This window comes from Scleropages formosus, chromosome 3 (genome assembly GCF_900964775.1).
Source record: "Scleropages formosus chromosome 3, fSclFor1.1, whole genome shotgun sequence".
Lineage (NCBI taxonomy): Eukaryota > Metazoa > Chordata > Actinopteri > Osteoglossiformes > Osteoglossidae > Scleropages > Scleropages formosus.
This window is the reverse complement of record NC_041808.1, coordinates 12,987,072-12,999,619: the sequence shown is the minus strand read 5'-3', so window position 1 is coordinate 12,999,619 and position 12,548 is coordinate 12,987,072. Positions and strand designations below refer to the sequence as shown.

The 12,548-nt window shown below is 40.4% G+C and overlaps 1 protein-coding gene across 3 annotated transcripts in view; it reads left to right on the top strand.

The window, feature by feature from the left end:
• The window catches only part of astn1 (astrotactin 1), a 281,101-nt gene that overhangs the window by 176,633 nt on the left and 91,920 nt on the right, over positions 1–12,548 (top strand). For all 3 annotated transcript variants that reach the window (XM_029250461.1, XM_029250460.1, XM_029250459.1), the window contains one exon: positions 9,311–9,438. In XM_029250461.1, coding sequence (XP_029106294.1) covers positions 9,311–9,438 — 128 coding nt within the window. The remainder of the gene's footprint in view (positions 1–9,310; positions 9,439–12,548) is intronic.

Below are 12,548 nucleotides of genomic sequence, written 5' to 3'. Positions count from 1 at the left end.
GCATTTTTCAAACTGCTTTGTCCTCAGTCAAGCCACTGATTAATTTGCTTAACATACAGATATGAAAGCATAAATATTACCCTTGCAATACTGCATAACTTGTATGGCTTCTTTGAACACTGGAGCACAACTAAGTGATACAGAGCTGACGATGTTTTGTTCAAGTCCAAAAAATGTTCTCTCTGCTAACAGGCAGCACACACACGCACAATGTCTACAAGAGCTTGTTGTGGTGAACCGGAGCCTAACCTGGCAACACAGGGCACAAGAATGAAGGGGAGGCGACACACCCCGGACGGGACACCAGTCTGTCACAAGGCACCGCAATTAGGACTCAAACCCCAGACCCACCACAAAGCAGGACCCGGCCAAACATTACATTACATTACATTTATTTATTTAGCAGACACTTTTCTCCAAAGCGACTTCCAATGAACTCTATGTAGTGTTATCAGCCCACACACCTTATTCTCCAAGGTGACTTACACTGCTAGATACACTACTTACACTGGGTCACTCATCCATACATCAGTGGAACACACTCTCTCTTTCACTCACACACTAGGGGTGAACCTGAACAGCATGTCTTCGGACTGTGGGAGGAAACCAGAGCACTCCCCACACAGACACAGGGAGAACATGCAAACTCCACACGGACTGAGCGGGGATCGAACCCAAGCCCACTACACCACCGCAATCCCCCTCTAAGTAGGCAGCAGCAGTGTTTAAAATTATACAAAAATGACCATCACTAATAGTTTATTTGAAGTGAAAACTGAGTCCGGTAATTAAGGCTCAGTGATTCAAGCAGCAGGAGCTCTTGTGCAGACAATGCCTACAGAGTACAACAGCTTTCATGCTCTGGGGTGCAGAAAGCCCGACAATCCCGAAGCTAAAGCATCAAAAGCTGAGGACCACATGTTCTTCAGGACAGACCGACTGCAGCCCTAAGAGAGAAGTGAATGGAAAACCTTGAGCCTAGATCGCCGGCCCGGCATCAGCACTCCGGAAAGCACTAGAGTAAATAGCACGCTAAAAAGGAAACGCATCCACGCTTCCCTGAACCTTAACTGTGGCAGAGGGCAGGATCAGATATGCTAATTCACACACCCTGACAGTGTGAACAACCGCTGCAAGAACAAGGCTTATAAACAAGCCTGAATAATTCTAAAACAATCAAAAAGCTGCCAGCTTCAATCAGGCCTTGGTCTTCCATACATCCAAAGCAATCTGCAGTTCTTCGAGACGCAGCCAGCTGGAACAGTAGCTTAGCTGCCATGCAGAATGGACACTTTAACAGTTTTCTCACATTAAGACTTTTTCATGGTAATTGCAATAGTGCAGTTTTTGTTTTAAACTCCTTTTTTTTTTCACCTAAGCAGAACTTTCACTTATTTTATTTTATTTTTTTCTCAGTAAATGTTTATCCAGTGCAGGATTCAGGTGGTCCAGAGGGTATCCTACAAGCACAGGCTATCAATCCATCAAAGGCCAGTCTCTTTCTCTCCTTCCCTCTTTCTCACACACACACACACACACACACACACACACACACACACACACACACACACACACACACACACACACACACACACACAGACTCACAAGGCAATTTGGACTATGAGATGAAACTGGAGCAGGCAGAGGGAAGGCACATGAAAACAGGGAGATCATACAAATTCCAGAGAGACCAAACCAGGTTCGAACCCACATCTAAATCCACAGCCCAGAAGCACTACAGTCCTCATATTTCATTTCAATGTTTCACAGAATTGCAATGTTTACTTTTTCCTGAGATCACAGCTGTAATCTGATTAGGAGGCATTAAATGGAGTAATGTTACATCTCACATCCCTATCAACACTCCTGTACTTTATTATGGTTCTTATGTCTGTAAAAAAAAAGAAAAAAAAAAAACATACCAGCAGCTGTAAGTGGACCCTTTCCCTATCCAGCCTAATTAATTTTCTTCCTCTGGTTCTTAGTCCCTGTTTTTTCACTCTTTCACAATGTGCTTGGAGCATGTTTTAATGAATATTTTATTGCCCTTTGTTCTCATTAAGTCTGCTTGGATTCATGATTAAGAGCCCCTCCCCTCCGTAAACTGCACAGTGGGTGTCTCCTGTCCCTAACCTAGAGGTACACCTTTATCTGCACAGTTAATTAAAATGTAAAATTTGAACTTGAGTGACTAATATTATATGGAAAGCTAGAGGCCTGCAGTTCTATTATTAACAGGCATAGATTCTTTTTTTCTTTTTTTGTCCCACCATGCTAGCCCATGCTGGGATGAGTTAAATGGTATGGCGTTTCATTAACCTAGGTCTGAGGCAACATCCTAAGTTAGATGATACCCTATGTGCTGTTATAACAGATGTTCAAACTAGTTGCACAGTTCCCATTGACACAGCATGATATAACATTTACAGCACAGTAAAAATGGAAATAGTAACCCTTTAGATTCTGAAGATTTAATAAATGAATACATATCACATCTTCATTTATTAGAATCAGTATCTGATTCATTTGGCCAAGAATGCACACACATACAAGGAATCTTTCTTCGGTTCCCAATGGCTCATATCGTATTTATTCTTCACAAAGTTCAAACATTAGGTAAATGCAGTCTCCTGGACAGTAAACTCAGGACAGATAGAAACAGTAAAAACTTCCTGAAGTGTTAGAGACCTATAGATTTCTGCATGTTTGCTTGGGGTATATCATGACCCACAAGAGTATAATATGATCCAAATCTGAGATGCATTTGCTTGCCCACTCCTGGATAGACTTGCAATTCTTTTGCGCTCTGTCCACTTTTAATTTATAAATAGGGCGGAATTTTAAAATGTAGAAATAAACAACACAAAGGCAATGATTGCAGAAAAATAAAAACAAGTCAAAACTACTCACAGGCTTTCAGAGCATGCAGAGACAGGTAGCATATCCAACCATGGACTTCCATACCATGGGACCAAGATGTAGCCTTCTGTTATGTTCTCAATGTAAACAGAAGTGCTGGTAATTTCTTCATCTGTCACAATCCCCTCTAACAATTTTCTTAATTAAGTCATAGCTAACAGGTCTATCTGATTGAATCTTGTGTTTATGTCAAAATTTGTTTCCCTGCTGACTTTAGTCACTCGGCGCTTATACACTCATCCACCATATTTTACTGTTCAGACCCAAACAACTGTGTAAATGAAATCTGTAAAGATCATACACAGCTGTCTTACTGAGATGAAATTTGATTTTTTTTACTAATTATTGTTTTATCTTCCTCACTTGTGGTCTTATCAATGTGCAACAAAAATATGATTTCAAGGATATTTGACAACTTAAAAAAAAACAAAAAAACAGTTTGGTCTGGAATGGATTTTTCAGCGATCTAAAAAGAGCTTCTAGGAATATTTAATGTGACACGAACGAGAAATGTATCTACATAAGACACGTGTTCCCAAGCGGACTTGCAGTGTCAGATGTCACACATGCCTTTGGTTCTCTTCATGAGAGTAAATATACTGTTGGAAGAACGAGGTCACTCAAACAGTGTTTGGAAGCAGCAGGTATTTCATATGAGGAAGAAGCGTAAATAAAATCATGGTGTTTTCAAACACCATCTGATTCTATTTATGGCACTTTCCACCAGTATCAGTGTGTTCGAGACTCTTTTCTGTATTGCTCTGAGATCTTCCATTATTAGGTTGTGTTTTAGTATGTAACTTGACCATGGACCTTTCAGAGAAACCTCTGAAGTGAAGCGAATCATATTTATCGATGTCTGTCACGGTGGAATATTGCCTGAGGGACATGTGACTGCTCTACTTAGCTGAGATGAGAGCATGTCAGTAATACAACAAAGTGCATCCAAGAGTCAGGGACTTAGGCCCACATCCTTTTTTTGGCATTCATCCTTGGATGTGGCATCTACAGTATTTGGTTTTTACTTGATGCGAATGTTTCTGCACCTTCACCAGGGGAAGTTTACTGTTGGCAGGTGTTCATGGCTTTTATTTGCATCCTGTGCATGCCGAACAGCTGGCAGCTTCGTTTCCACTAAAGCCTCCAGTCATGTTGTAAGATGTGTAAATCCCTTTCATGTTTACACTTGCCACCTCGACCAGCGTCACAGTTGTCTTTCCCCAGCTCTCTGAGGTGGCCTGGATAGTTTCATTTACAGTCTGACAAAGTCTTAAGTGTCAGCGGACACACTGTAAACACTGCTGTCAATGTTCTCATTTGCCTAATTGATTAACTGAATAGTAGTGTAGTTTGGAAATTTACAGTGATGACTGTCATAACTGCGTTCCTGAGAAATGCATGGTTTGAAATAGAGGCTCCATTAGTCTGTGGGCTAACTAGATACTCAGTGTCACTGTAAGTGGTCTTTCTGTCAACGTATCATGGGGAAGACGCTCCAACACGGTTCCAGGTTGTCAGCCTCCTTTTCCTGACTGCTTGTACAGTATGCTTATTGCATTTTCATACTGATTATGTACGTTGGTTGATGCACATGCAAATAGCAAATGCACGCACACACAAGTCGCACAGAGGAGTACACTCAAAATTCCACAGACAGAACTCAAACCAAGATCTGAACTGCATTTATTTCTCAACAAAAATTCTGACTGAAGACCTGGACTCCCAAAAGCTAAGGCATCACATATGCTGTCAGCTGATCAATGAACAAAAACCAACATTTACTGTACAGCAAACTGAAAAATGGTGTGTTTTTCACCTACTTTAATTTGTGTGTGTTGGAGCTTCAACAGCCAGCTCAAAGAAAGTGACTCAGTTCTATTGTTCAATGTGGTAGAGAGAGGAGGATGCTGGGGAAAAATGACCACCATCCTCAAAAAATCTACTTACCACAAGTTTCCACAAGTCCAGTTAATCTCGATCACTTCTTTTGTGATGGTATGATGAGAAATTTTAACTGGCCAGTCGACATTCACTTAATGGGTTAAGAACATGTGACAGGTAGAAACACATTTGATTGATTGACCCACATGAACTGGATATTCTTGCTTTTCTCCCATGGTTGTGGCGTCTTCCGCAACAAAACACAACGTAAATACTAGGATGATTTTCATCCTTTTTACTTATCTGCTACAAGTCCTGGTGTCATTCCCACAAATCAAGACAAGAGTCTGATTAGTTCCCAGCACTTAGAACAGGATACTTATCTGTAATGGCAGACATGAGACTGATATGCTGTCAGATGAAGTGTTAAAAGTCACTTGTGCGATTGCAAAGCTGACCAACAGGGCATTTTTCACTTTTTTTTTCTTTCCCCAGTAAAGTAAAGAACAATGTTTCCATACAAATGTTTTGAAGATTTGGAATATTTATCTGGAAGTACAGTGTTGTGGTTGCACACTAGGTTTCTTATACAGGTGGTCCCTGACTTACGATGGGGTTACATTCTGCGAAACCCATCGTAAGTCGAAAATATTGTAAGTCAAAAATGCATTTAATACACCTAATGCACACCTCTGCGTGACAAACTGGGAGATGCTGATCACTACCACTGCCAGCATCGCGAGAGAGTATTGCACGACATATCTCTTGCCCGGAAAAAAATCTAAATTCAAAATTTGAAGTATGGTTTCTACTGAATGTCTATCGCCAGCTCACCATTGTAAGTCGGGGACCACATGTAATTATTTACCTATTTATACAGTTGGGTAATTTCAACTAGAGAAGGTCAAGGTAAGTACCCTGATCCAGGGTACTACAGAAGGAGCAGGGATTCAAACCTAGGTCCTCTAGTTGTAAATTGACAGCTGTAACCACAGCACCACGTTGCCTCTTTACTCATCAGTTGATTGTAAAATCGTCTATTCAAAACACATCATTCGTAGTCAGGAGAAGCAAACAACATGAAAAGCTTGTACAAAAAAAAAAAATGTTTGATTCATGTAAAAAATTCCTATCTGTATCAAATGGTGTTTATTTAGCCTTTTAAGAAAATGAGAAATGCCTGAGAAACAGGAGAAGGGCGAATGCAGGTGCCTGTGAGGTGCAGCGATCAGAAACTTTACTGTGGACTGTAAATATGTGTCCCGAATAAATACAGATCATATGAAATGGCTGCTGTCACTCCCTCAGACGAAATGAACTGAGCTGGCCTCAGAGGTCATAGCCTGCTGTATGTAGGGCATGCTGGTGGGTGGCTTGGGGGATTAGCCCTGAGCTCTGGCTGCTCAAAGTCTGTGTTCCAGTGGTTCAGACGGCCGGTGAAGTGTGTTGGGAGTGACTCCTGGGCTCTGCAAGCCACTTCCTGCAGTGGTCACTCTAATGGCATCCGGTAGCTGGCATATGGTTGATCCAGTAGCTGACTGTCAGGGGGACATGTCTGCTTCCAAGGACACTTGCCTGGGGGGAGGGGGATGTTAGCTGACTGTCACGACACCGTGTCCTCGGACTATAGCACTTCCGAGGACTTTAAGTGAGTTGCCCTCAGGATCCAATGTAGCATGTTAATGTATATGGAAGAGCACTGCCCAGGTCCAGTTGCTATTGCTCTTCCAAAATGCCATGTGCTGCTTGAAGTCTAAGGTATACGCCTGGCTTCCATAATCATGTAGCTCAACAGGTATAATCCATCCACCCAGTTTCAATAACCAAGCACTGGGCACAAGGCAGAGGGGGTCTATCTATCTATCTATCTATCTATCTATCTATCTATCTATCTATCTATCTATCTATCTAATTTGAGGGGCATGTTTGCTTTTTCAGCTTTTCCTTCAGTGGTTATTATTTCCTAATAAGACTAGGTTATGGTGAGGGGTACAAAAGGATGAATGTCCTCATGTTTATTCATTAAAGTTTTATTAATCTCTTTAACCCTTTTTCCTCACTGTAAATTAAAACTGTAATTTGTACATAAATAAATGAATGAATTAATGAGTAAATAAAGAAATAAATAAATAGGCCGGTGAGACAACCTATTTTCCTTTCCTTGCTTTCACTCTCAGTCTCAGTATTTTCAGTGGCTGTGTTTCCACATTAATTGGAACCAATTACTTTACATTCAGCATGTATGCATACCCAGCTTTATCCAAGCTTTGCCATTTAAGTCCTGCAAATTGCTTTTAAAAAAAGTCTCCAATATAATATGCTCAACAAGAAAAAAAATGCTCATCTTTGAAAATGGCATTAATTGACTCTTGGGATGTTTGCCTGTTGGCTGGCAATGTTTTCTACAGCAAATTCTTCATACTTAGTTGGTAACTAGTAGATAGCACTGTAATTCCAAGCCCTCTTTCATAGCTCCTTTAACTCTGACCAATGGCATGAGGGTACTGTGGTGAAATGTATCCTTTTTAAAGCTGGAATTTGCAGGGACCACAACACTGGGTGTTATATTCATTAGGAGCACTGGCCTTCAGGATCAGTGCCATCCATCCCCCTTTCATTTCCCATTGGTAAATGATTCCTCATACAGGATATTTGCATGAGGCGAGCAAGCCGCGGTATTAATATTTCAGCATGAAAGCGTCCATCTCTGCATGTGGTCCGAGTTTGATGAGAAAAACAGCCTTTTCTCATTTTCATGTAGTGCCTAGGAGAACTCCCGTGATGCACCCTCCAAGTGTTCCCTCAGAAGTGTTGTTTTTTGGCACACTGTTTCGGCAGCGTGTGGGTTTTCGGCCACAGAGGCTGGCTTTACTGTATAGGGAGATGCCTGCTTTATAAAAATTTTCCATTTCGAATGAGGAATTGAGGCCACAACAAATATTCAGACTGTAACATACTGAGAAATTTAGAAACATAATCAATCAATCAATCAATCAATCAATGAAAATCAGCGTGATAACATTACATTGGGTGCCTTTCTTTCTTTTTCTTTCTTTACTTCAGCAGTACGAACTTTTTTGTTTTCCTATTCTCTGTAGCTGTACAACCGTAGACAGCAAGAGAAACTCAAACCTCTAAAATGAACTGAACATATGTTTAGGAAATTAGTAATATTAATGGTTTGTAAGCAAATTGTAAGGTGCAATACACCATAACACACAATAAATATTTTTGAACAACAGCACAGCTGATAAGGTGATTTGATATACAATACAGAACCCTTTTGTGAGGCCTGACTTGATGGCATTGCTCTGCAGTAAATATACCGGCTTCAGTGAGAATATATCTTTTCGTTCAGCAAAGTATCAAAGGAGGTTTGTTTATTTTTCAGAATCAAGCTAAATTGTTACTGGAATTTATTTGTAAAAATCTTTATCTATCTATCTATCTATCTATCTATCTATCTATCTATCTATCTATCTATCTATCTATCTATCCTTCTAATTTCAATAAAAGACTAACTGTAATATTTTTATAACTTTAAATTTTTTAAGCTTGGTTCCTATAAAGCCATTCTGTGTATACTGATGCATTTTTACTTTAGAAATTCTCATCTTGCTGATGTCACCCTGCTACTTTTACAAAGATCCATGAGCAAGAGTTTCAAATAAATTTATAAATGTTCTCATCACCGGACACCACACAACTAACCATACAGCTATTGGTCAGGGAACAGTTTATAGATGTCAAAATGCTCTCAGTTATTTGTACTGAAAAGTAAAGAATTCAGACACTGAAAACAATGACAGACTTTCTCATTCCTTCAACATGGATTTCATGTGGAGAATACAATTGTGATTAAAAACAAAAATCCTTCAAATGTCTTCACTCATTTGTTTCTGTCTCCTGGATTCGCACAAGCTTTAAGGATTTGTTTTTCAACTCAAATTGTCTGCACACATTTACTGATAGCTACACAGGCTTAGATAAATGAACGACTAAATGGAAAAGAAAGGATTAGGTGTTGCTTGAGGCATTTTTGCAGAAGTAAATTCCATGGTATCAGTTCTCAGTGTTAATAGTCAGTTCAAAAACTTTTTCCACATAATGGCGTGCCTATTGATTTATACTCTGCTGACCCCCGCCCTAACTCTGTGGCCGGAGACATTATAAGGGATTTAATCAGCATTGATAAAAAGAGCACAGCAGGCAGACACAAGATGATCATTACCAAAAAAGGTATGAGCAATAACAAATGGGCACGTCAACCACAAAAAACCCCAGTACTTCTTTGTAAGAACGGAGGGATATAAACCATGATGAAAAATGACGTTCCATAAATAAAGTTTCTGAATCGACAAAATCTCCGCTCGTATATATTTCCTATGGATTTTCCCGTAATGATGTGCCAAAGGATATCGCTTCGCAACATGCTCGTGATGGAAGTTGACTTACCGGACGGAAGCAGGGCAGTGGCTTTCAATTGCCTCTTTTCTTTCACCCGGGTCAGGCAGAAGAACTTTGCCAGAGGCATCGAGCAACAACTCCCTGATGGCATGGTGGTGGCGTCAGTTCCCACGGAAGTGCAGTGTCACGAAGAGCTGTCTGACCCCGTGCCCGACCCAGAATATCTTACAGGTACGTGTGCCTCTTTCTACACTGCAACATTAAAACCTTAAGACCATTCCAAATGGGGAGCTGACTGGCATACAAGTGGATTTCTTTGTCCTTTGGCCAAATTATTCATGATCCCCTATACAGATGGGAGACAGTTTAAATTTTTAAGTTAATAGGTACCCTTAACATGGAAAGTGAAACCTCTAAAATAGAAATACATGCAATATTTTGCAAGGTTTTGAACAGCCTCACTTTGCCAGATGATAGTGACCCTTTCACAACTGCTGTTGCCCCGGGTACAAACCTGCCCCTTATTGGCCTCACAAGTGTTATCTCAGCATATTTTCTGTTTGCCATAATGTCAAAAGTTGATGTCACGATGACCTGACATGTATTTGCCTTAACAAATTGAATTAAATTACCATTAATTTCGCGGACAACAGTGCTGGTAGATACATTATGCTGCCTGATGGCCTAATTGTTCATTGTTCATCCACATTCAGATGTAAATTAGAATTAATTCCACAGTGATTAGGAATTACAAAAGCTAACCCCGATGGAAAAATAGTAACACCGGGAACTTGTAAAACACATTCAGCACCCCATTCAGTTATCATCATGAAAATAACACCATTCATTTCACTTTGCAGGACATTCAGTTAAAAAAGCCTGTCAACAGGACCAGTTTATCACTGTAGAAGTAAAAGAGGGGCATAATGCTAATGTGGCCAAACTTTAAGGTTTATTTAGTGAAAATGAAACTAACGGGGGGTGCGGTGGCGCAGTGGGTTGGACTGCAGTCCTGCTCTCTAATGGGTCTGGGGTTCAAGTCCTGCTTGGGGTGCCTTGTGGCGGACTGGCGTCCTGTCCTGGGTGTGTCCCCTTCCCCCTCTGGCCTTACGCCCTGTGTTGCCGGGTAGGCTCCGGTTCCCCGTGACCCCGTGAGGGACAAGCGGTTCTGAAACTAGTCAGATGGAGGGTGTGGTGGTGCAGTGGGTTGGACCAGGTCCTGCTCTCTAATGGGTCTGGGGTTCGAGTCCCGCTTGGGGTGCCTTGCGATGGACTGGTGTCCTGTCTTGGGTGTGTCCCCTCCCCTTCCGGTCTTGCGCCCTGTGTTGCTGGGTAGGCTCCGCGTCCCCATATGGGACAAGTGGTTCGGAAAATGTGTGTGTGTGTGAAACTAGTCAGTATTAGATAGATCCCACAAGGGAAATTGTTATTATTATATTATTGTTATAGCATTATTTAATACTTTAATGTTGTTCTTGTTTAGTTTAATCTCACAGACCCATAATTCATGCAAGATATAAGCACACTGAACCTCATGTGAAATACGTACACAAAGTGCATTTTCCAAGAGGAGTTTTTTCATACTATATGAAGCGGTGCACAGCATAATTATAGGCATCACCAGATTTATTTATATCCTCTGAACAAAATTTAGAGCACTATATCTCTTACACTACGTTAAGAGAATACAAATACAATTTTAGATGACCCTTTAAAGCGTGGAAATACACTGCATCTGATAGTGTGCAGTGTTGTGAGAAACGGTCCTTTATGGTTTTTATCATATTGCCATGCATTTAACTTCAAACGCAGGTGGGAATTGCTTTTAAAACCTTTTATCTTTTATGATGACTCCCAACTAATACCAGCCCCTCAATTCCTACCCCCCCACCTCTGCCTTCATAAATTGTATGTGATCACATTTAAACAAACAAACCAATTATTACAGCAATAAACTCTGCTTCCTCAAGTTGAGGGTTCAGATCCAAGGCACAGGCCTGTTTTTGTACAAAATACAAAATATTTCAAATTAATTGGTTAAAACTTTTTGAAAATAATATATTTTTTTTAAATGTAAGATTATTAATTTTCCTTAAGTTTCACTGGAAAGTTGAGCAAATACTCTAATTTATTCTGTATTATTGCTTTTTATTGCATCACAGTTTTTTCCAGTTCATACTTTTATGGTTGCATATGATATTTTATCATATGATGCTTAAGAAAAAAATGGTTCTGTTCATTTTATCATGTTACTTTCATACAGTGCCTTTCCTGCTGGTGTTGCCTCTAAATGTAATCAAGTACATAAGTACAGAAAGGGGTGGCATATAGGAGAAAAATATATGTCATATGCTGTATATAATATGCAGAAACAATCTAACATGCACTCATTTACTGATGCAATTTATCCTCCACACTTGAACTGCCCTGTAGATTTAGCCATGTGCCACAGCTCCACTGGCTCCCTTTACACAACAAAACTGTGTGTGATTTGTTTATATTAAACAATTTGCTTTAACTACTCACTTATTATTTAAGCAAATAAACGTGCCCTATCAAGTGCCTGCTGAAACCAAATGGTTATTTATATAAAACTCTAAAGTTTGCTGAAAGGTCAGCACAACTTATTGGTGCTGCCTCTGCAGGGCATCAGTTTTACACGGCGTTCTCTGAAATGTATAATCAAAACCCTCATTTTAGGTCACACTCCTTTTGCTTTTTTTTCCGGAGAGCTGAAAGAGCTGAAAAAGGACGGTTGTGGCCATAGTCAGTTAATACATTAATCAATAATATTTTTGCTAGATAATTATTACAACATATGCCTATAACTAGAGCCATACATGAGTGGCACAGGTCACTGCAGAAATAAAGGAGACATTTTATTAAATTACATTTATTTACATTTACATTTACATTTAGGGGGCATGATGGCACGGTGGGTTTGACTGGGTCCTGCTCTCTGGGGTTCGAGTCCTGCCTGGGGTGCCTTGTGATGGACTGGCGTCCCGTCCTGAGTGTGTCCCCTTCCTCTCCAGTCTTACTCCCTGTGTTGCCGGGTTAGGCTCCGGCTCCCTGTGACCCCGCATGGGACAAGCGGCTTCAGACAGTGTGTGTATGTACATTCACATTTGTTCATTTAGCAGATGTTTTTGTCTAAAGCGATGTGCATCTCAGCAGAAGTACAGTTTATGCATTACATTAAGAGAAAGAGACATAGCTGCAGGCATGTGAGTCTCAAGTAAACCTAATTTGTTACCTACCACTTGCTGCACCGAGGTTTATTGTTCAAATAGGTGCATAATACATTAACACAGGATAGACAAATCCTGATACCGTCCTAC